Source organism: Podarcis tiliguerta (assembly GCF_965153285.1).
Source record: "Podarcis tiliguerta genome assembly, chromosome: 5".
In the NCBI taxonomy this organism is placed as follows: Eukaryota; Metazoa; Chordata; class Lepidosauria; order Squamata; family Lacertidae; genus Podarcis; species Podarcis tiliguerta.
In genome coordinates this window covers 50,776,042-50,802,085 of record NC_139538.1, presented here as the reverse complement: position 1 = coordinate 50,802,085, position 26,044 = coordinate 50,776,042, and the positions used below count along the sequence as shown (strand labels likewise).

General features: G+C 38.1%; 1 protein-coding gene across 1 annotated transcript in view; it reads left to right on the top strand.

Moving 5' to 3' along the window:
- The window catches only part of PDZD8 (PDZ domain containing 8), a 36,554-nt gene extending 12,447 nt beyond the window's left edge, over window positions 1-24,107 (top strand). Inside the window, exons 2-5 of the mRNA XM_083441149.1 lie at window positions 3,153-3,275; window positions 4,839-4,941; window positions 16,833-16,995; window positions 19,738-24,107. Of these exons, the coding sequence (XP_083297275.1) occupies window positions 3,153-3,275; window positions 4,839-4,941; window positions 16,833-16,995; window positions 19,738-22,022 (2,674 nt within the window). The 3' untranslated portion in view covers window positions 22,023-24,107. The remainder of the gene's footprint in view (window positions 1-3,152; window positions 3,276-4,838; window positions 4,942-16,832; window positions 16,996-19,737) is intronic.
- Window positions 24,108-26,044: the final 1,937 nt, after the last annotated feature.

Here is a 26,044-nt window from a genome sequence, read left to right as displayed (position 1 = left end):
TATGCTGAGCTTGAGAATTGTTTTAAATTGAATTCACAAGCTGCTTCATGGGGACAGTTATTTATTTTGGGGAGTTCCGTATTGAAAAACATGCCAAATTCCATTCTGCTCTCTTTGCTTTTAAACTTAAATAATATGCAATGGGTATCTTGACAAGGTTCTGTAAACTGCATTGTGAATGCAGACAAACATCTGCATGTTTGAGTAGAGCACTGTAGTTCTGCAGTACTGGTGAAGTTTGTATCTGCAGCAAATGTAGCCATATGATCAGTTATCAGATCTGCAGGGTGTAAAATGTATTGCAATAGTTATATTGTATATGCCAGGCCATAGTAGAAGTCTGTGTTATAAACTTACTGTCTTGGTAATAGTGTATAAACATTAGCTTCTAACAAAAATAACTTGTACTGATTATTTCCAGTACAAGTTTGCTTTTCGGAAAACACTATCCCACATGATAAGGAGGAAATTGTTCTGAATGGCATAATAAAATGATACCATTGTAAAATTTGTTAGTCTTTAAGTCTAACACAGCTGTCCCTCTGGATATCATAAGGGTTTGTTGTGCAATCCTGTCATTTGATATTCCCCTTGTCATAGAGGTCAGTGAAAGGACACACATAAACTCATAATTTCAGTGGCACAACATTGACAGATAGTTCTGATTAGAATGTGTTAGGAGTTATTTTATTTCTTTATGCTGTTCCTGTTGAGAAAACTATTTTTCAGCAGTTATTCCAATACTAGCATGCTAGTATTGTATCCATTAAGATACTAGCATGCTAGTATCTGCATCCATTAACATTTTATGTATTCAAAGGTGAGCAAAATAATGTGAACTCCGCTTAGAAGGATAGAAGTCTATAGTAATTTTATCATGGCATTTACTTGGCTGCATCTGGTTGTAACAATAAGCTATGGTTAAAAACTGGATTTATCATTACATGAACAAGCCTAGGTAAAACTCAGCTTGTGTACTCCTCGCTCAACTGCCTGTTCAGTTCTAAAGAGAATAGAAGCTTTCGCTTTCATTTTTAACTAACCACAGGTTGTTGTTGTTGTTATATTTAAAAAAGCCAATTTCATACTGCCCATTAGGTGACAGAATTCTAGGGCAGTTTACAATTGCACATTAAAACAGCAATAAAACAAATTCTAAATCAGTCTTCCAAATAATTAATACAACTACACAATTGAAATGAGATGTATAGCTGCAGTAAACTGATTGCTTTTCTTGTGGCTGATCTCATCCAGAGATTCTGTTTTGTTCAGTATTCTGTGAAGGCCTGGCAAAACGCTGTCTGGATGGCACCAGAATTACAGTAGTGAAGGTACATTATGCACCTTTCGGAGGGGGCAGTTCAATAAATGTGTGCACTACAGAGAAAGCCCTCTCTAGAATCACTGCTGAGCTAAGCTTTCAATGAGATCCAATGGCTCAGGCAGGCTGATATAGGCAGAAGCACTCCTTCAAGTATTTGGGTTCCAAGTTCTTTAGGACTTATAGGCAGACGTCTGAGGCCCAGGGCATGAATTTTGTTAGAACAAATTTATAAACTCAAAAAAGCAGCCAGTCCCTAGTCCCTCTGAGGCCCAGGGCAAGTGTACCCGGCTGCTTCCACTTCTGCCCAAGCCTGCTTATAAGCTAACAAACACTCTGAATTGATCCCAGTAACATTTGGCAATAAGTGCAACACCACTTAGAATCCTTGCAGCTCTATTTTACACTAGCTGCAGCTTTCACGTATTCAAGGGCAGTCCCTTGTAGAACATGTTAGAGTAATCTAATTAGAAGGTTACTAGGGCATGGGCTGCTAGGCTATCCTGGTCTAGGAATGACCATAGCTGGCAAACTAGCCATAAATGCTGATAGACACTCTTAGCCATTGAAGCCACACACACCAGCACCTATACCATCTGACTTATGGAAAAATAGAGTCACGTTTCATCAGTATATTGGTGATGCTATGCTCCATACTTCCTCAATAGCTCTCACCATGGTTTCATTAAACAGCAGTGGGAACAGAATAAAACCCTGCAGGACTCTTCTGCTTAACTGTCAAGGCACCTAGAAGAAGTCCCCCAATGTTTATTGTCTGGAGACAGCCCTGCTGGAAAAACACCCACCATATCACAGTGCCTCCAATCCTCAACCTCCAAAAGGACACTTAGGGTCAGTGGTATCAAAAAGCTTCTGAGAGATAAATGAGGATCTACAAGGTTGCACACTCTCTGTCTCTCTCATAATAAGTCATCAACCAGGGCAATTTTAGTGCCGAACCATGACTAGAGTGGGTCTGAACCAAACTAAACTGTGGTTAGTCTTAAAGATAGATTACTGAAACAAGCCATAGAGTATAAAGAATAAGGTGTCTTGAGGAGGCAAGCCATATGCAACTTGTTACTCAGTAAAAATTGAACTTCTGTGGATAACTTGGAAACTTTGTCTGAGCCTCTGGAACTTCCAGGCCCAACGGAGATTTTAAGGATCCCAAAATATATTGATGGAAGAAACAGATATTTGCAAATCATTAATTTATAACATGAATAGGCTGGCTGACTTTAGTTCCAGTAGGGTAAAAATTGGCTTTTGCTGTTGCAACAAAAGGCAGCCTCAACATGTGGCGATAGGGACATGGCCATTCAGTTCCAATCCGCATGTCAGGCAAATACTTTATTGCAGGGATTGGCAAACAGTGGTCCACAGTGTGTCTGTGAAGAACACTTAATATTTGAGTTCTTTGAACATCTATGTATTCAAATTGTAATACAATAAAATACAATACAGTGGTACCTCGGGTTAAGAACTTAATTCGTTCTGGAGGTCCATTCTTAACCTGAAACTGTTCTTAACCTGAAGCACCACTTTAGCTAATGGGGCCTCCTGCTGCTGCCACGCCGCCGGAGCACGATTTCTGTTCTCATCCTGAAGAACAGTTCTTAACCCAAGGTACTATTTCTGTAATCTGAAGCGTATGTAACCTGAAGCATATGTAGCCCGAGGTACCACTGTATTGTATAGTGTTACTTACGCAGTTGCTTTGTTCTTACAATCAGACCTTTCATCTCTTCGTTGCAGTGTGTAACTTTTGTATGCTTTTTTCACCTATGGGGGAAAGTTTTTAACCTATTTATACATATATTTTGACTAGGTTCAAGCCGTTTTTTCCATTTCAAGTTGTGCCACCTGAAGAATTTAGAGATTGGAATCTCAGTATACAAAATTTTTCACTAACTGAAGGACGACTGAAAGTTTCCTTAATAGAATGTTCAAGGTATGTTCTTGGTACTCTCTGCATGTCTGGTTTCACTGAATGTCTTCCATTGGATTTCCCTTGTGGATTGTGGAATGGGACTGTAGCTCTTAAAAATAAAATGAGTTTGTTGACCAACACTATTTAAAATTAATTCCTAAATATGTGTTCCTTTACATTAGTTTGCTTTTCTCTGCTAATTACAAAGTCGATTAGGAGCTGTTGCTCGCAGCTTCTATTAGCACATTTTCTTCTTCTTTTTTTTGTATCTTCTTTTTTTTGTATCTTCGAAAATGTATTTCAAATGAAGAATACCTTTTTTCATTTTGTTGGTGTTCTAAATGGAGTAGGAATAGACTGTAACTGTAACACTGCTTCATGCTTAAGTATTAATGGTGCAACCAAGTGCTTGCTGTGTTCAGTGTGGTTTATTGCCCTGTAAATTTGTATAGAAGTACTGCCTTAGCACTTCTTGAGCAAAAATGAGTAACTCTGTCAAGCAGATCTTTAGATAGCAATTCAATTTTAAAATGTATTGTCAACCCTTAAAACTCATGACAATTGCAATTACTGATCTGGTCTACCGAAATCTAAGGCTGGTTGATTTGGAGGCCGGGGATGATTAGCTTTTTGTTATGAGCACAGCTTTGTTTAGTGGGTTCTATAACAGAACAAATATTCAGAGTAATGGTGACAGTTGCACTTAGAACATCAAGTTTATAATACTAATAGCTCCCTGCCTCTGATATCTGCAAGGTTTTAATTGTTGAAAATTCTAAAAACAGAACTGATGATAGGAGCTGTCAAGCAGATGAAATACAGATAATTCTCTTGACAGAGTAATGTAAAGTATAACATCCAAATAGCAGACAGCAGTATATGAATAAGATTTTATCCGCTGGTATTTTAATATTTTAGTGTGCAAGACAAATCCGTCCTCCTTGCTGATGAGTCCTTGCAGAGCTACAGCCCAGCAGCTTGTGGCAATGGGATTGAGAAGAACTATTGGGCCTTTTGCCAGCTCTAGGCTGCAGACTGTGCATGATGCTGTTGTGATATGGTAGTTAGACTTACTTGGGATCTGGTAGATCCTGGTCCGGCTTTTAAATATGATCATTATTTTTTCTTCCTATCACACCTCTTCTGTGATGGTGTTAGGTGTGCATGCCAGAATATGGAAGCATGCATGTCTTGAGTACTAGGCTGTTAATACAAAACTGATCAATTAAAATATGATCAATTTTCTTCATTCTTTGTCACTGTTACATATGTAGTAATAGTGCAAGATTCAACTTTCTGCCTACTTCAGTGTGCATGTTATGTTTTTGAGAAATTGAGAAACTGCATCTGAACAAGTTCATGTATCCTCCTTTCCCACTAGAGGGGGCAAGTGCTTTATAAAACGTCGGTTGTTACTTGTGCTACATTTGTCAAGTAGAATCATGTGGGCTTAGCTATACATTCAAGTTATTTAATATTTTAAGGAGTTCCTTAATATGGGCAAATGTTAAAGCAATTACAAACAATGAATGATGGCTTAAAATATATGTTTGTGTTAATGCTACTGATATTCTTGTGTTGCAGATTACTTATTTTTGGATCCTATGAGAGAGAAGTATCTATTCATTGCACATTTGAATTGGGTGAAAAAGTTTGGGAAGAAAAAGAAAGATCTTTTATCAAGACGGTAAATTATATATATGCTATTTTATATTATTTTTATGTGATGGCTCATATTTCCCCTCATTTCACTTAATAACTTGACAAGCAAGCACAATTGAATACAAAGTACTCACTTCTTGTTTCTAAGACGTTCATGAGATAAAACCAATAGGAAACCCCTCCACCTTTAAGAATATGCACATGAAGTAGCCATGTAACCTTTTACCCAATTACATCAAAAATTTTGTTGAAATAAATAGCACTGAAATATGAATACAGTGTATCAAAATATTAAGGGCAGGATCTATTTCTCACACACTCACCTACGCCGCTCCCCACATTCTTTGAGAGAGATTTCTGTAGATCCCAATGGAAATCTCCCCTGTCAATTCTTGGGCCAGCTACTGGACATAAGGATTGGCCCTTGTGCTCTTCCTGTACATATATACAGTTGTTGTTTTCCTCCCTGGGCCCCTGGCCTTCAAATTACAGTCATACCTTGGAAGTCAAATGGAATCCATTCTGGAAGTCTGTTCGACTTCCAAAATGTTTGAAAACCAAAATGTGGCTTCTGATTGGCTTCTAAAAGCTCCTGCAGCCAATCGGAAGCAGCGTTAGCCCTATCGGACATTCAGCTTCCAAAAGTAGTTCGCAAACCGGAACAGTCACTTCTGGGTTTGCGGCATTGAGGAGCCAAAACATTCAGGAACTAAGCTGTTGGACTTCCAAGGTACAATTGTACTTGAATCCCAATCTTTAGTAGTGGGCAGAGGTCCAAGGGAAATAAGCAACACTTGGTGAAAGTGCGGGAGTCGCATTGGTCTCCCTATTCTGTGTATCAGCTCCTTTTTGCACAGAGGGCCAGTAAGGGGAAGCAATCTAAATACATCTGGAGGTTTCTGCAGGATTTCTTTTGCAAATAAATACCACCTGCCCACAACCCAATTGCGTACTTTGTAAATATGTGTTTCTTCCCTTAACATACATAGTAGTTACATACATTTCAACACCAGATGGCAGTATTACTACACATATAACTAGACAGCAGAGTAGGAATTAGACCAGCAGGAAAGAGAGAACTGTGTTTTAAAAGAAGTTAAAAACTGATTATGATGTGTGTGTTGTGTTTTAACCTACAAGATGTTTATTCTTGACATTATGGTGATACCAGAAACCAATTACTCAAATTGAAAAAATGTTTAAAACCAGGGTGGATTTGATTTAAATCGAATCGATTTAAATAACGATTTAAATCACTAGTCAGCAAGGCATGGTTTAAATCATTTTTTACAGAAAGGTTCAACCCTGCTGGCATCCTCTTAATATTTACAACCAGAGGAAGGTTTCATTTTTGGAATAATAAATGTTCAGCGTAATTTTTACAGTTACATCAAAAAATTACTGATTTGGTTATACCTATCAGAAATACATAGATAATTATGAAATTATTGTTTATATTTGGACAACTTTTCTGCTGTACTTTATTGGAAGGAGAAAAATAATCATTTCCTTAATAACAATTTAAACAATTTATTTAACTAAAATAATAACATGATAGCATATGTATCTATGTTTGTTAACCGATGTGGTTAAACAATAAAAAAAAAACCTTAGACTGAGTTTTAGCACACATGAAAAACTTGAAACAAATCCTCATTTCCTGATGAATAGCCTTTGGGCTATAATGTAACTTAAATAGAAAACTATCTTTAGAAAGATTTTTTCTCCAAAAGCATTTTATTTTAAAAATCCAATTTAATTTTTTTAAAAAACTGTTTTTTTAATTATTATTTTTTTAAAAAACTTTGATTTTTATCCACCCTGTTTAAAACTCACTCAAGCTGCTAGTGAAAATACTCAGATTCTCCTTTACGAGCAGAACAATAGTCTGGAACATGAGTTGGCAGGGGACAAGATTAAGTTTGCAAGGAAGAGAGACTTCAAGCTAGATGAGTACTGTTTAAGGAAATAGTTTATGTGTGGTGACATCAGTCAGGAGAGAGACAGAGGAAATGTGTCCTTGTTACTTCTCTTTGACATCTCAGTGGCTTTTGATAACATTTGGGCATGGTATCCTTCTGGAGCGGCTCTCTGAGTTAGGGGTGGCACCGCTTTGCAGTGGCTCTGGTCCTACTTGGATGGTCGTGTGGTGCATGGAAAGTCTGTTGTCAGCAATATGCTGATGACACACAGCTCTACTTTTCCTTTACTTTTGTGGATGTGGCAGTGGATTTGCTAGACTGTTGTCTCGCCTTGGTAATGGCTGGATGAGAGCCAAGAAACTGAAGTTCAATCCAGATATGACAGAGGCATTGTTAGTGGGTGGTTCCCTGGACCGGATGGATGGGAAATTGCCTGCTCTTGATGGGGTTACACTCCCTTTGAAGGAGTTGGTATGTAGCTTGGGGGTACGCCTGGATCCTTTGCTGTCACTTGAGGCTCAGGTGGCCTTAGTGGCATGGAGCGCCTTCCAACAGCTTCGCCTGGTGGCCCAGCTGCGCTCCTGTCTGGGCAGATATAGCCTAATTTCTGTTGTCTATGCTATGGTAACCTCTAGTTTACATTACTGGAACGCATCATAGGTGGGGCTGCCTCTGAAGATGGTTTGGAAACTTCAGGTGGTGCAGTTTGGCGGCCAGGTTGCTCACTGGGGCAAGACAGTTTGAGCATATTACACTGATCCTGGCTCGACAATTAGTTTTGTGTCCCAGTGAAAGTGCTGGTTTTTACCTATAAAGCCTTAAATGGCTCAGGATTGCAATACCTGAAGGACCGCCTCTCCCCATATGAACTGACCAAGACCCAGTGATCATCATCTGAGGCCCCTTCTTTGTGTGCTGCGAGGATGGCAACACGAGAAAGGAGCCTTACCTGTGATGGCAAAGCCAGTGACAACACTGTAGAGAGAGGTAGGATATCTTACACAGACTATCCACAGGATCAGATGAAGCCACAGCCCTTCCATTCAAAAGTAATATTTGAATGGCGAGGATGGGCGGCATAGCTCCATGGCAGAGCACATGCTTTGTAAATCAAAGATCCTTGGTTCAATCATTACAACTTCCATTGTAATGAGGAACATTCTGATTTCCCCATACCACTACTATTTTTTGAAATGTACACCTATAAACGCTTATGTAGAAATTGATCCCACTGAAATAAATGAATGGTAATGGATTAGCATGTGAATAATGGTCCTTTGTGACCTAGAAACTAAATCACAGTATAGGGACCTAAAATGTCATAAGTCTGGATATTTTCAAACAATTTCTTGTTTTGCAAGTTTAAAGAAAGAGCTAAATTTGTTCATGGGCAGTTGACAAAACAGTTTTTTCTTACTATAAATTGCCCTCTATAATTATTTCCACCTGCAAAATACCCACCTTGGGTCTTGCTTTCATACTTTTGTTATGTAAGCAATGAGGATAAATTAGACAGCTTGATGCACAATAACTAAAAATAGTGAGGCTTTAATCAAATCATGTCCCTTTACATATTGGTGTATAATTGATTTTGAACAAAGATTCTAGGTTATTAAACCTGTCTAGTACATTACTTCAAATGTCACTTACAATGGAAGATGGATCTGTTTCAAGCAAATTTATATGGTGCATGGGCTGCAATTTTCCACATTGCCCCTAATATGCTAACATTGCAAATAAACCATTACATGGAGAACCCAAATGTAGTTGTGGTTGCACATGGATGCTGTTGAGATAGTGTGGGCATGGTAATAGTGAAACTGCATGTAGAATCAATACTATTATGTAACTCTGCAAAAGTTAAATACTTCAGATAAAATATTGTATATGAGAGGTCACTACGTATGGGATTTCTGGATTTATTTATCCAGTGCAAAGTTGAGATTAATACGGTAGATTAATACGGAGATTAATTACACCAAGTTACCAGCTTGGTATTTACACTGATGGGCAGCAGCTACAGGGTTTCAGACCAGAGTCTTGCCTAACCCTACCTAGAGATGACAGGAACTGAGCCTTGGACCTTTCCCATGCAATGCACATAACCTATTACCAAGCTACAACCCTTTTCATATGTTGTTGGCTGTGGAATATACAATAGTTGTTGTAGTTGGAAATTTTCCATTTTCCATTACTAGATTGATTTTAATCAGTAGTTGGATATGAAGTAAGGCAGGACTTTCCTTTAGACTTTAGATGTTCTCCATTAAGTGACATTGAACAAACTATTTGTTAAAATTGAAACCTGGAAAATTAAACTAGTGTTAGTCTTTTTTCCAAACAAACAAATTGTTGAGTCTTCCGATTAACAAAGACTGCATTTTCATTGAATACCAAACCATGTTTTAGCATTAACAGAATGAACCATAGTAAACCTTGGGTTTGCCTGCTATCTGCTCTCCTTTCTCGCACTGCTCTGAAGAGATGGTTTTGCTTCCATTTTAGACTAAATGCAATTGGTCATGCTTAGCCTTAACCACTGTTCCCTCCCCCCCCCCCATAAAAATAGGTGCCAGTGCTCACCATGAAGTTGTTAGAGTAAGTGCCACACTTTTTAACCAAAAAAGAGAGGTGCCAGTACTGCATACGCTTACATCCCCCCTGAAAAAAAGCACTGGCCTTAACTATGGATAGTAGAAACAAGCCGTCTTTAAAACCTGGGTTATGCAGCTGACTTGCTTATGCTAAACATAGTTAAGGTTAGTCACGTTTTAAGGTTTCAACAAAGCCAAACTGTAGCTAATCTTAAACAGAAGTAGATGCTTCTGATCTTCAGTTGGTCACTTTAGAGGAGGAGGAGGAGGAGGAAGGAGTGCACAAGCTCCTCATACTGCTTTCTCTCATAATGCTGAAACATAGTTTAGCATTATGTGCCAACTGGGTTAAAGAAAACAGTCTTACTATATCTCTACCTATTGGTTGGCAGATGAGGCATTCTGAATTTAAGTAGCTATTATAAAACAAGCCAACTTAATCATATGGTTGAATTAATGTCATCCAGTAAATGGCCAACAATGGAGGGTACCAAAATTGATGGCATTCCTAGAGGGTTATTAGCATTAATGGCTAGAGAAGACAACTGGGGTCCATTATGCTGCTACTTCACTGGTAGATGACTACAAGGAACTCTGTTGTTGTCTTGAGCTGGATTTTCATGACACCCAATGTAATAAACATATCAAAATATGTAACCTTATTGGGCCCTCCTTTAGTTTTTTTTCCCCATTGCAAGAAATTGCAGTAGATGTGGCATGATACATACTCTAATAAAATGCCATTTTTTCAACTACTTGGTAAACTTGAAGTAGTTGTGAAATAATAGTGTAAATAGACTCAGTCAAATGTCTCTCAGTAATAGTATTTTAGTGAGCTTACTGAAGTCTGCCATTTCAGTCTTTAATCCTGTCAAAGGAAAGAACTGAGATTAAGGCAAAAAACAAATAAAAAACCTTCCATTTTTGAAAATGTCACTTTTTATGAAAATACCAAGTCTTGTAAAACTTAGCATTTGAAAATACAGTGGGGGATAATTTTGAGACTTGCATAACTTTCTGTAATCCATATTGCATGTAAAATGGAAAGCTGTCTGCTTTCTCATGTTGAGCATTAACTATTTGGCTTACTTAGTAACTGCCTTGATTTAAAGTTGTTATATTCTGTTGAAATAGCTTTCCTCTATCTTCTCTTTCCTGGCAACAGTTGCAAGCATTACCCTGATGTGCATATTATTATAATAATGTCTGCAGTCATATCATATCTGTCCTTTCGCTCCAAGATCCTTCCAATAAATAAAGGACACAATTTTGTACATACTATGAATGCACCAAGGTGTGGTTTTTTTAGCTGAACTTGGCTACTTTGGATGAGGAAAAGTCAAGGTATTCCCAGTCCTTTTTTATGTTACAATTTCCCCTTTCTTAACTCTGTTCTTGAAACAGCAGGTTTACTATTATTAATTAATTATTGTTTGGATGGCTTAGGTGTTAATGATGGCTCAGTGCACTGTAACACATGTTTTGTAAAGGAATATGTTATCCTAGGGTATAAACTTAACTTGGTTTATTTTCTTTAAGCAGCTACAAATCCTAAAAGAAACAAAGAGGAGTATTTATTTTTCACAGATGCACTGTGCTGACAATCCATTTTGTATTCACATGGTAGTCTGTTCTATTGCTTATATAAATATTGGACACAAGGCAGAGTTTTCAGTATTACTTGCAGACAGCCATGTTTCTCATTTGAAATTGATTTACAGTGACAAGTGATTTCAGCTATAAAGGTGGACTCAGCATGAAAGCTAATTATTTGTGTAAACAATATGGCCTGTTTGTAAGAGTGATAACAATGTTTGTTTTCTTGACCCAACTAAACATGATGGTTTCCAGGTAATGTGCTTAGTTTCAAATGACTTTCTAAAGCATATGTGATATATTATACAGAAATGTTGCTGCCTGGTTACAAGGTTCCAGCGTAAACTAGTTAACATTGTGTCTGTGTATGTGTGTGATTTACTTGGGAGTCCTGGCTTGTGTTCAAACCAGAGTTTCTCAAAATATGGTCTGCACACTTCATTCAGGTAGTCCATGGAAAGGTTGCAAAACAGTCATCTGTCCTTGGCCCTGCAAGTACATATCTAAAAGAGAGGCAAAGATGAAATGGTTCAAGGGCCAATTGTCATTCTTGGTGTTCTGGTTCATAGCTACTGCAGCCTTGTTTAGAATCCATTCCTTCTGAAGCCAAGTGCTGATGTCATAGTTGTTGTTGTATCCTTCTAGCTCGTTGCCAGTCTATATAAGAGGACCTTCCTTCTTACTGCATGATAACCATATTTTTTAGAAGCCTTTGATAGGGGATTCCTTTCTAAAAGGTTTGGAATTCATTTCACCAGGTTCTCCTTATCTTCATATTTGGTGATACTCCAGAAAGCTACTGAGGAATGACTTCCCTTTTAAACATGCTAAACTGATGCTTTCTGAATGTTTAATTGTTAATAGGCGCTTTCTTCCAGTTTGCATTTCTGAGACAGAAACTAGGTTGACAGATCTGACAGATTTTCTGGATCTTCTCTGGGTGTATTTAAAACTTGGCTTTACATTGGCCATCTTCCATATACCATATAATACTGAGAGTGACATTTCCAGTCATATTTCTTCCTATCAAAGGGTTTTTGAAGTACACTGATGTGGTCTGGTTCACATATGTTAAGAAATTATTTATTATGTGTGAACCCTGTACACTACTGAGATTTTTTTATGTCAAAAAGCATGATCAGAAGCTTATTGTTGACTTGTGAACCTTAGTTTAACTATGACTGTGTTAACCTGCAAACCTGCCACACCTCCTTAGCCATGGTTTGTTCAGCCACCCCATATCAGGTGCTTACCAAACCAGAAAGGCACAGGGCAAAATAGAAACATATCAAACTTTGGAGAAACAAGCCATGGTTTGTTTGAACTGTGGGACAACTTGTGCTTTATTAAACCATTGTTTACTGTTATTGTGCAAATCAGGCCAGTGTTGGGTCTGTTCCCTGCCCCTGTCAAGTGGTAGGTGTTAGGGCATATGACTGTCCAAAAACGTTTGTTTTCTTTACATTGCTGTCTCCTTATTTTTACTTCTGTGCTAAAGCATTTAATCATCCTTGAAGGGAAAGTGGCATTTAAACAAATCCATAAATTAAACTTATTTTTGTACAATAAAACTCAAAACAATATTGGTTGATTTAATGATATAGAAACATAATTCCATCTTTACTTTTCCAAGCTATCAAATCATTTAAATGCCATCATACTGTAGAATCTTTTCACTTTTAATTATTTTACCACACTCGTGTTTAGAGGATATTAAAGTATATAGGTCAAAGGATACGAGCCACCAGAGTTCAGTGATGAAAACAGAGGTTTACTCTTCATGATTTTCTGCTGACATTTGAAAGCTAACAAATTTCCTCAGTAGGAAATAAAACTGCCTTATTGATGTATTATGGTAATTGACAGAACTGCGTGATCTTAAAATGATAAGGTAACATAGATCCCTTTGTTTGCAAATAGGAACAAAAAGGGCAAAAATGTAGCATTCTTTCTGTCTCTAGGACTTCAGTCCTTGCAGAATTTCCTGAATATTCTACTCTTTGAAAGGCTCACAGAAAAGATCATTTTTAAAAAAGTATTAAAAGCACAGACAGTTTTCAGCTGCATATATAGAGATGAAATGTCAAATTACTACATGCAGAGGAATAATAGTCATGATATACTGGGCAAATAATACTGATATGTTTCACAAATACATTGTGCTCAAAGCAGTTCACAATAAAATGATAATTATAGTATAAAATTGCCAGTCAAACAATTAGTTTATTTAAAAACCTTCTTCCCTCCAATTGTGGTTAAAATTTACCCCACTGATACTTTTCTTTACACCTAAGTAGCCCCTCTTGATATATCATCATCTGCACAGTTGTCACCTACCCAGGGTACTCCCAAATTTCAACCTTTTAAGTTTTATTTCTGTCAACAACAACAAAAACCTGTGAAATCTATTGATTTCTGCCACTGAGGTGCTTTTTCTGTCTCAGCCACTGTTAGTATATTGGAGTAACAAATGTACCATGTAGTTTTTAAAACAAAAATCAACCCAAGGAAGCAGATAAGTGCCCTTCTTCTGATAGAAAACACATTGCTTTTGTTTTGGAACATTTTACTTACCAGATGCATATTAGAATTTCACTTGGGATAGTAAAACATCCCCCTCCCCCCAAATTACCTATGTTATTATCTTAGTTTCAGCTTAAGAATTATAATATTGGGGTAAAAAAAATCCTAGATGGTTTTTCAAACAAAAGCAGTTACAGGGAAGCACATGAAAGCACTCCTGACACACAGCACATGGCACTGTTGGGGTCATTCTGCTTCCCTGAGATGCACTGAAATTTGGTTTAGTCAGCTGCTGTTGAAAAGTGAAAAATACAGCACAGTGTAATGTTGAACAATTGTCCTTGGGGGGAAATAAACACAAAGAGGTAGAAACATTTTATAGCTCAGGAAAAAGAAATGGAAAAGCAGAAGCAACTATTGGTACTTAGGAAGCCATAGACAAGGCTAAGATGTTCTTTTTATGTTAAGTATATTCTGCTTACAGAAGAGCTAGCTTGCACCTTGTGCTAGAGCTATGCACTGAAAAGCGAAATAGTTTTGAATCTTGCTCTACTCAGCCTGGGACAGTTTTTGGAAATGAAATGCCCTTACTGATGGTGAAGAGGGAGGGGCCTTGGTCTGCACCAGTGGAATGTCATATTGTCCCCTAATCAAGGGGATCAGAGATTTAATTTGAAATGCTGCATAATAGAGTCCTAGATTGGGCATTCTGAGACCTCCCTTAGATCTATGCCTAAATAATGTTTTATAATTTATTCTATATTTTCCCACTAGATGAATAGAATTAGAATTTCTATTCATAGAAATAGAATTAGCTGTCATTGCCATTTTTTTAAGAAAAGAGGAGGAAATATGGATGGGCAAAACCTGGAAAAAATATGAAAAATTTGGAAGAATAGACATTTTAATCACAGCTATTCTGCCAAGTCAAGTGCGATTTCTAAAGGCAGTGCTGATGGTGTGGAGAGATTGGGACTCATTTCTGGCCCCAAACCCTCTTGATTCTCTCCCCCCCCCCCAGCTCTTCTTGCAGTATTTGAAAATTGACTTTATGAGTCAGTTAATGTGAGATTGTACAACATTTTGCAATAACTGATCCATGCTCAAGTGCTATATTAGAGGAATCTTTTCTATCAGTGGCTGTCAGAATTGAAATATGAAAAATCAATTGTTTTCCATTTTTTCAGGACTGAGAGAACATCACAACTGCATTTAGCAAGAACTAAAAGTCAATGAGTAATAACCATTCAGCATGAGTTACCCTAGCATCTTTTTCTAAATTGCTTTCTTTAGAAGAGGAACAGAATTGCATGTAAAACCAATGGCTTCCTTTTTACATGGTGCAGACATTGTCCTCCTAAATGCTGGTTACCCTGTTGTAGTTGTTTGTATCTGCTGCTTCCATAATTGCCATTGCTTGGAATACCTGGGCAATTCATGCTAATCGCTAAAGAGATTGCGTCTTGCATGTCACAGAAACTGGTTATTTCTGAGTGTTCTGAAAAATTACTGCTTTGCAATTCGAAGGTAAACATAAGCTATTACAAGTATGCCCAGAAAAGCCCCCTTTTATATACCGTAAATCATATATTCTAACAGTAGAAAATGTTTTCTAAGTTGGGAAAATATGAGCATTTGTACATATGAAGTTGACAGACGTTGGTCCATCTAGCCCTGTATTACTCAAACTGTCAGTGGCTCTCCAACTTCTCAGGCAGTTAACTTTTCTAGCTCCACTAATTGCTTTCCTTTACTAGATGGCAGGGATTGACCCCTCTGCATGCAAAACATATGCCAGGGACGGCTTGTTCTCTTGTGTTGCCTGAGGTGTCCCCCACCCTTCCACCCCTGCCAAAGCTCTGCTTACTAGGGTCATGCAATGGCAGCAAGATCTCACAGAACTCTCCCAAGATCTCTGCAAAAGCCACCATTGCAGCCACACGACCACAGTAAGGAGTTGTAACCCTTGCTTAGAGGAATCTGGGTAATAACTGCACTTAATGAGGTCCATGGTGTAGGGGCCCATGAAAGGTTTTTCCTTGTTGGGGCTCCGCACCTGTTGAATGAACTCCCCTCTGAGGTGTGTCACACTCCAGCATGTTTTTTTGTTTCATCAGCAGGAAAAAATATGTACCTTTTTGCCCAAGCCTTTGGGGAGGGGTGGTGGTGCCAGGTGGCTGAACGGGTCAGTGCATCTGGCTTTTAACCAGAAGGTTAGTGGTTCAGGTCCACCCAATGACAGCTGTGGGCAGGATTCCTCATTGCAGGGTGTTGGACTAGATGATTTCTTGGGGTCCCTTCCAGCTCTCTGACTTCTATAACTTCTGTTGAGAGAGCCTCATTTTGCAGCTGCTGTTGCGATTTTATTGGTATGTGTTTCATATTGTTAATAAATCAGTTTTAGATGTCTGTTGGGGGCTGCCAGGTGCCATCATACCCACAAATGCCTTCATTGGCATTCCCAGACACTGAGCTTTTATTTATTTTATTTTTAAAAAGTAGCCCTAGAAAAGTAGTTAAGAAGCAAAATGTGCAGGTACACTTCTAAGTGATTTCTCTTAAATGAGTTAACCTGGGTGTTCCCACCTGTCAGTGTCCACCATAAATGTAGAAGTTTTTCTGCCCCTGGTTTTGCAGGCTTTTTGTTTGCTTCAGACTGTACCTGGAAAAAACTTACTGTTTCTCTGAGAAGGGAGACAGATGTATTTCCCTGATGCCCATATGATGTTTTTTGAAAAAAGGAAATGGGAAATAGTTTGAGCTTAGTTTATCCCCTACAGCAATAAATGCTCTGTGATTTCAAATCACTTCATCTTTAGTAAAATAAGATTTTTGAATGCAAAATATGTTGATTTGCAGCATTTCAGATTAACTTCTGCTTGAGACCCTGAGCACTACTTGTACTGGAAGAAGCAAATTGTTTGACACATGGTTTAGAATACAGCATATGATATCTGTAGAGCTGATCTTAATTTGGTTTTCTTTTTCTGTTAACTGGCTTGATTAAAGTCATGGATCACATAGTGTTCTGCTGAGTTGGAGTATGCTATAGTTCACGTAACATGCTTATATTCAACTTTATTTGATAAAAAACATTCATTTTTGCAAACATGGATAGAAAATGACATTGTTCATTATTGATCAATCCTGTTTTAAACATACCATATTTTGTAAGACAGATTTGTCTAGAGAAAACATAGCAACCTTATGCATTAAATCTTTATTAGATACCAGATTAAATGTCATTTTATTTTACAATTTTACAATTTCTTTCTTCCCAGGCAGAACTAATAAAAGGAAATTCACCAAGTGTTGGACTCACTCTGCGCCAAATACAAGTTAAGGAAGGTGAAACAGGGCATGTTGTCATTGAAACTATCACACCGAACTCAGCTGCAGCAGCTGCTGATCTTCAGAGAGGGGATAGGCTTATAGCTATTGGAGGTAAGTAGTAAAACAACTTGGATAAAACTGTATGTCAGATCCATCTTTAGCTATCCTCTCTGGACCAGCTTCCCTAATACTGTACTAGTCCCTTCTTCCACACATAGCATATTGTTGTTGTTGTAAACTCCTGTCCCATACTTAAGTGACCTGAGGTTTATTTATAAGCTCTTCTTGCTTTCTTTTCCAGTTGCAACTGTCCTTTTCCTCAAGCCCTACTCTCTCTCTACATTTTCTTTGGGCTCATTTCAATCCATACTTTGTCCTGCTGCTTCACCCTCCTAGAGCCAGTGTGCTGTAGTGGTTAAGAGCAGTGGACTTGTAATCTGGTGAACCGGGTTCGCGTCCCACATGCAGCTGCTGGGTGACCTTGGGCTAGTCACTCTTCTCTCTCTCAACCTCACTCACCCCACAGAGTGTTTGTTGTGGGGGAGGAAGGGAAAAGGAGATTGTTAGCCGCTTTGAGACACCTTAGGGTAGTGATAAAGCAGGATATCAAATCCAAACTCTTCTTGGCTTTCTTTCCCTCAGGTTTTTGTTTTGTTTTGACATCGTAAAACCTCTTCCCAGTTCCAAGCCTGCCTGTGTATGAGGTTCCAATCCTGTCAGCCCTAAGCTGTTAGTTTTACCTACCCTTGGAAAAACAGACGCAGTAAAATCTTTTTCAGTTCTGTGGTTCTAGGTTACACCTACAGTTTGTTCTAATCCAATACTATGTTTTTGTGCCTCTTGCTGTTAACAGTTAGGTTGCACTTGCTCTGAAAGTACTTGCTGTAATGCATTACTGTAGATTTAAAGCTTCCTTAACACCTGACTTCCATAATTGCACTGAAAGCATCTGAAGATCAATATAAACACATTTAAATTGTTCCTACTCAAAGACAGACATGTTGTCTCCACTCATTTCTTTGTTTACGTGCAATTGTGTTTTTCTTTTTCATGAATACAATTTTTTTAAAAGTTTATTTACACTTCAATCCTATGATCCCTGAGATGGGATCCTAGAGGATATTTAGAGAATGTCTTTCCCGGGTAGAGAAAAAGAGAAAGGCCCACTCTTGGGTGAGTGAGATTGATCTTGTGAGCTGTCTCCTAACCATTATGAAACTATAGCACCCTTGCATTTCAGATGTCAGTAGTATAGGAGCCAGCTCCTAGAGGGGCCGAGGGGGCTTTGCCATTCAAATGGTGTGTGTGCACTGCGTCATGTGACTGATTAAGTGGGGTGGAGCTTACCAGGGCCCTCCCAATATTTTATTCAAGTTGGCACCCCTGGTCAGTAGAGACATAAGGGGGGCAAGGAAAATGTGCCAGAGGAAGCCCTCCCATTCTCCAGCTCACAACTGAAGTATGGAACAAACTATGCCAGTCCTGGACATGACATTTCTTGCCTGCCCCCCACCATTCAAAAATAGTAGGGGAGGGATCATAAAAAAGGTGGAGGAACCAGAAGGAAAGACGGGCGGGGGGCGCTGCTCCCTTCCTTCCTTCTGCCCTGCCACTTCCACCCAATAGAACTTTGGAATCTGAGGGTCCACTAATTTCAGTCCCCACCCCTCCTTGATGGACCCGTGGAATTGCTGTGTTGGAAAGATAAATTTACCAAATCAAAACCAAAAGGCACTGACACTGTTCCTGGTATGTAGTGTACCAGTGTGATGCAGCTGCTAGAGTATGTGTGGATAATGCAGATTCAAATTTGCATTTGGCAAAGGGTGACCTTGAACCTAGACTTCACTCATGTGGCAGGGGGGTGGGGAAGGCAGCTTTTACCCCAGCACCATTCTAGAAGGTTGGAAGGTACATTAGAGGTATAGCACATCACCCTCTTGGATATTTTAAATGTGAATGGGGTTCATCTGAAACCACCTTTTGTTAAAATCTTCTAGATGGTATCACAATGTTTCTTACCTGGCAGAACTACAGGGTGGTTTTTCCCCCAGCAGCTGTTACTTCACAGTTTCACTTCCCTGGCTATTGCCTGTGCGTAGATTCCAGCTGTACCTAAACATGGATCATGGTTTTTGCAGGCACTATGGGCTGATGCAACAATAATTATTGATAAATTATTACCTAGAGACCTGAAAAATATATAAATAATTTGGCCCATATCACATGATTAGGCACCAACCATTCTGAAATTGAGGAAGTATTTTGGGTTCTTGTGCAACAATATCCAGTAATTCGGAGTTCACAAAACAGATTCCTGAACATTTTTCTATATGTAGTATTCTGGTATATTAGCAACTTACTTCTGTAAGTTCATATTTATTTCTTCATCATCAGTTGGAGTGACAATAATGAAAATATTCTCCATGGCTCCAGTTTGTGTTAATATCTTGTGTCTTCTTCCTTGAATCAGGAATGGTTGACATAGTTAGCTACTGAACCAAGTGTTTCACACTGCCATGTTTGATGGTACCAATCCCCTTTAGGATCAATAAGGAACTGAATTCAGGTGCCTACCACCCTACCACTAGGAGGGGCCGGAGTTCCATTTCACATGTATGCTGTCAAATCTGATTGTCTTGTTCATCATGGAAACAAGATATTCTGGTCAAAGTGCTGCCAAGATCTCCATGTGTCGGGCCCTTTCTGTGCACACAGTTCCCAGTCAGCAGAATCTGGTGTTTGGTATGACCATTGTCCTCATTGAAACAGGGCATGAATGTTTTATAAAGTCAGCTATATATTTTTTTTTTCATTACCGTTGATTCTTGGATTTTTTCTCTTTTTTGACAGGAGTGAAAATTACATCAACAATACAAGTGCTAAAGCTCATCAGACAGGCTGGTGACAGAGTCATCGTACATTATGAGAGGCCTGTTGGCTATAACCAACAGAATTCAGTACCGCAAGATAATCTTGCACCATTTGTAAACTCAGTGTTTCCAGATGAGGAGACATCAGTAGATCTAGAAAACAAAGAACTAGATTTACAATTTGAGGATTTGGCAAATGAATTAAAGTCATATGAACCCGGAGATGATTCTTCAACCAGTCCCAAGCATACCACAGTGTCATCTACAGCAAAACCACCTGGAACTGTATCACCGCTACCAAGCCGCAAGGGACATTTTGGAAGTCCTCAGGCAACTGGAAAGGCACTTTTCAGAGAGGCAGCCAAACAAGTGGTACAAAAAAATTCTGAAAATATAGATGCAACCCACCAAACAAACAAACAGACAAGTAAACCTCCTGTCCCACCCAGGCCACAGTTTAAAATCACACCACTTCCTAATGAAGTTCAAAATACACTAGAAACTGGTGACTTATCTGCTGAGAAACCAGAGAAGCAGCCACTTCCTGCAAGTAATGGAGATAAAAATTCAGTAAAGCTAACAAAAAATACTGACATAGAAGAAGAACCTACAGGATCCAAATTAGTTGTAAATAAACCAGAAGCAGTTAAGGAGCCTTCCGATTCCACACTGAATGTTAAAGCAGTTACAAACAAACCAGCTGCAAACAAACTAGAATTAATGAAGGACGCTTCAGAATCATTACAGAGTCCCAAAGCAGTTACAAACAAAGCAGTTACAAACAAATTAGAAACAGTAAAAGAACTTTCAGAATCTTCACAAAGATCAGGTACAGAAAACCATAATTCATGGGAAACACCAGAAATTCCTTATCGCAAACGATTAGGTAAATGGACAAGGACAAAGACCTCTTCCTACATATTTGAAGTAGAAAAAGAGCACAAGTACCTAAATGTTGCTATTTGGTGTAGGGATCCTTTCAAATTAGGTGGGCTTCTCTGTTTAGGATATGAAAGCATAAAACTTGAAGAAATAGCTTTAGATTGTATAGCTACATCCTCCATGGAATTCATTAGACAATTTAGATTAAATCCTCCTGCACCTAAAGCTTCAGTAACTAGAACTGCATTGCGTAATTTGATTTCTCACAAAGGTTTCAATGAAAATTTTTGCTACGGTGATATTACTATACATTTTAAATATTTAAAAGAGGGTGAACCAGAAGACTCCAGTTTTCTCCTGGAAAAAGAAAAAGAAAATATTTCAGAAGATGAGTCTGCTCCCATTCTTCCCAAAGAGGATCCTTATTTTGGACAGATTATCTACACTGAAAACAAGCATAATTTTCAGGACACCCAGTTTCAGAATCCAACTTGGTGTGATTACTGCAAAAAAAAAGTTTGGACTAAAGCAGCATCACAGTGTGTTGTTTGTGCATACGTTTGTCACAAAAAATGTCAAGAAAAATGTCTTACAGAAAGCCCATTTTGTTTAGGAGCCACAAGACGGCTTGAACGAGACCTTCGCACTTTTAAATTTGATAGCCCTGATTCTCTAAGCGTACCAGCATCTCGTGCCGATACAGAATTGAAAACTGCAAACAGAACAACAGGTTTAACAAGACATATCATCAACACTAGCTCCCGGTTGTTAAATCTTCGTCAAGTTCCTAAAGTTCGTGTTAGTGAGCCAGGGGCTGATGTAGTAGAACCTTCGCCAAAGCACACGCCACATGGTTCCGATAATGAAGGTAGCGACACAGAAACTGGTGGTCCAAGTAGCCCTTCCAAGCAAGCAAGTACAGGGATAAAGTTAGCAAGAAAAGAAGGTGGATTAGATGATAGTGTCTACATTGCTGTTAAAGAAATTGGTCGAGACCTTTATAGAGGTTTGCCTACAGAAGAAAGAATCCTAAAATTAGAGGTTATGTTGGAAAAACTACAGTATGAAATAGACCAGGAACTGGAAAATAACAATTCTTTAATAAGAGAAAAGAAAGAAACAACAGATACAAGGAAAAAAATGCTATTGTCTACTGCATTGGCTAAATCAGGTGAACGACTGCAAGCCCTAACACTCCTTATGATTCACTACAGAGCAGGCATTGAAGATATAGAAGCTTTAGACCTGGAATCCAGAAAAGAGGATAAATATGAAGACGAAGAAATGGATAATGAAGTTGAAAGTGCTCTAGTAATGGAGCCAGTACTCGAACAACTACTAAAAGAAGGAGAGCTTGAAAGATCTGATGACTTAATAGATTGATGTTGCACATTTGGCCTTGAGAATGATAAACTGGGAAAATACTTTGCACTTAATCAAAACCACACCAGATACATTAAAATGTAATTAAACACTGGTAAAATGTATACAAGCTGCTTTTCCACAGGTGTTTTTTTAAATCTCTGTAAGAGTATAGTTAGAGTTTTCTTTCCAAGTACAGTTCCCCTTTCTTGTTTTTTGTTGACATAGCTGGTCCAATTTGTGTTTAAAGAACATTTTGGAAGTTTATACTGGAAGATTAATTTATTTGAACTTTTTCTAAAGTTTCATGCTAATACAGTTGTTTTATTTTTTGTTCCGTTCCATTACTAAGTTTAATGTTTTGATTTTTAACTGCATGCTGAAATTTACAGCCATGGGGACCAGGTTCTGAAGATTTTGATTGTGTCTCATTATTTGGCTCTTTGATTTATTTCAGAGCAGGGGTGTTTTGTTTTTTTGCCAATCATGCATCATAGCCAACACAGGCTTTATTTTCAGTTATTTAGTAAAGGTGTTACTACATATCATGATGCTTACTTTCCATAATTTTTTTCAGTCACAGATTTTTGAAGCTTAATTGACACTTGAATACCTTTTTCCTTTATGGGTTTAGCAGAATTGTAAGCTGGGAGAGAATTCTAAAACATGTCTAGTTCAAAGCTCAAATAATTATCAGTAGGTGCTCATCTCCCCCTCTCTCCTTCCTTAAAGACCACAAACACTCAATTTCGCCTGATCATAAGCTGTACCAATATTGTATAGCAATTTCTTGGAAATGTACCAGCAAAAGATATGTTAATGTAAAAATAGGTGGAAGCCTTATAGAACATATCACTGTAATATTATAATGCATAAAGACCTATTTTTAAGTTGAGTTGTAGCTTTTTCTGTTTACCTAAGCATTGATTTTTCCACAAAATGTATGACTTTTGTGTGTTAATGTTTAAAGGGTAAATGAAATGCTAAAATAATTTACTTCCACTGGTTGTAATGCCATCGTGAACAGAAAAATGCTAGTTAGATACCCAGCTTTTTAATATAGCATGTGAGTTTCCTTACTGGTTCCTGGGCCCAACAGAAATTGGGGACCTTCTTTAAATTTCTTTTTTAAAAGCCCCAGCTGGTCTGCTAAGAAATATATTTGGGGGGGTTGACATTTATGTGTCATAAGGCTTTGTTTTCCATATCATTATTTTAGGCCCTGTGCTATATATACAAACACCTGTAGAAACTGGCAAAGCTAGCACACCTAAAGCCTCTTATTTTGACAGACAAGCAATCAGATATCCTATTATGTTGAATCTGCTTTTCAGTTTGTATAGGAGTGATAACACCCTCTTCACATCTTTTTGGCCTTAAGAATAACCTTTTGCTTTTTAAAAAACATAACTGAGCCGAATATTAAATTAGAATACAATCCATACTAGTAAAAAAGGGTACAGTTCTGCTCTTTTAAAAAATTTGCTTCATAACTTATACTAGATACTTCCAAAAAATAAACCCCTCCAAACGAGTTCAACATTGTGTTTAATGAATTTTATCTCTCAATTTATTTTCTGGGTTGCTTACCAACTGAGGTGGTTTGGAATAATTCTCCATTAGTTTTTCGCTTGAGTCCAGGTACTGCCTTGAAACACTTGCTCATTTGAGAAAACAGCTGAAAAAATAATATAGGCATTAGGTTTTTTCAAAATAATACCTTATAGTTTATCAGTTAATGAAACGGGCATGCAAAGTTTGGTATCAATACTCTGCTATGATGATTGTATAATAAATGTAGTGCAATATTCTAAATGTTGCGTGAGAATGGTGGCAAATTAATTGTATGGTAGCAAGGGAAAACATAATTATAACAAACACTGATCTTGAGAGGCAAGCTGTATTAATACATTCCTATTATATTCTTTGCTTCTGTGCTTTACTGTACATAGCTGAAAATAAAAAATGCCACTGAAAGCAAGGATATCTTGATGTAGTGGTATGTAACTACTTGACACTTGCACATATTTATAGAAAGTCTGCCCAAGATGATTGTCAGACATGATTTTATCATGAAAACAAGCTTTAATAAATTTTTTAAAATAAGTTCTCAGTTTCTCTGTTGCAAGCTGTTATATTTAAAGGATATTTTCAGTACTTATCTGCAAATATTATCTTATCCATGTTGTAGAGGATTGACATCCAAAGTTTTTATCTTCAAGTGAATCCTTTCAGTGATGCCCTGGAAAACAACTCAGTGATAGAGAACATGCTTTGTCTGCAAATGGCCCCATCTTTACTCCCTGACGTCTCCAGATAAGAGTTGGAAAGGCACCTGCCTAAAGCCCTTGAGAGTCACTTCTACTCGCTGTAGACACTACTGAGCTTGATGGGCTAGTGGTATAGACTGCTTTCACTGTTCCTTTCCATTGACTGGTTAGCTAAGGAACATCTTTCACATTATACAGAGGATTCAATGATACATTCTAGGTAGCATGCTAAATTTCTCCTGCATTTGGGGGGCATCAACAAGTGCAGGGGATTGAAAGTATTGTAGGCTGCCTATCAGGATCCATTCCGTTGCAAAGCTGCATAGATAAAAATCTACTACATCAAATTAGTATAAATTCCTTAAATGCACTTTGGCATTGCAGACCTAAACTTCACAGTATTTTGATTTTTTGTGTGGGGAATGAGTCCAAGAGCACATCCCTTTGTAGCTGCACACTACAGAGCCTTTCTCCTCCTTCCAGAAACATGTATCAAAGTGACAGGACCAATGTCTTTTTCACATGCAAAAACTGACAAATCTTCATATGGATGTGGGCCTACAGGTACAAAATTGCAGTGCAATGTGTTCAGAAGAGAATTTCCACAATGATGCTCTTTTTGTGAAACAGCTATGGCATATTGTCTAATGCTTGTGGGTATATAAGAAACATTTTGAAATTCATTTTACCATGAAATTAAAGCTTCAGTCATAAAGTACTTCAGATTTAGTATTAATTTTCATTTTAAAATAATAAAGTTAACCATCTCCTCTGACCCAAGTTATACCGACACCACTTGAAGGGATGTTTCTGAAGTTTAGTCTGACAGAAAAATATGCAGACTACAGCATTTTCAGATAAGTTTTGAAACAAATGCAACCATTATGACATAGTTCTAGTTACAGGTAGCTGTGTTGGTCTGCCGTGGTCGAAACAAAATTCCCTCCAGTAGCACCTTAGAGACCAACTAAGTTTGTTATTGGTATGAGCTTTTGTGTCCATGCACACTTCTTCAGATACACACATTATGACATAGATCTCACTTCCACAGTGGCTAGGGCAATCCAGTCTGATGGGTGAGGTATATTGTTCAAGGTTCTACTGAAAACATGTATTATTCGCATTAGTACTGTTTCCATTAGAAAAAACTTAAAACATGTTTGAATAGTTATCACAGGATATTTGATTTATAATTTGAACCATTCAGAAGCATTTTGATAGTGTACAGGCATGTCCAACGGGTAGATCACTGGACATCTCTGGTAGATCACTGGCTCCCCCCCCCCAAAGAAGCTCAACAACTTTGACCTGAACCCCTAAAAAATGGGGCTTTCCTCCTCCCTAAAAGCTCAACCTGAACTGCCAGTTTTAAACTCTCTGAGTAGATCGCAGTCTCTTGGGAGTTGGCCACCCTTGGACTATATAACGAAATAAAACAGGCTTATATCCAAAACTCTGAGCAGCATTCTGCTCCTGCAATAAATAGGGCTTCTTCATCTTCTCTCCCTGTGCCCCCATCTGTTCCACAGGGGGAAGAGAGGCAGACATTCTGTTTTCGCAAGTGAAAATCTGTTTAAAGCACAAACATTTATCTGGAAGTTAAGTCAAGCAGTCTGAATTTGTATATGACCAAATCCTGTACTCTTAAGTGACTTTGCAGCAGAAGTTGCAACTACAGCTATAGAAGCACCCTTTGCAAACTACACACAACAGAGTACTATCTTGTTATCAGTCACTATACTGTCCTGTGCTACAGGAATGGTGCTGACTTAA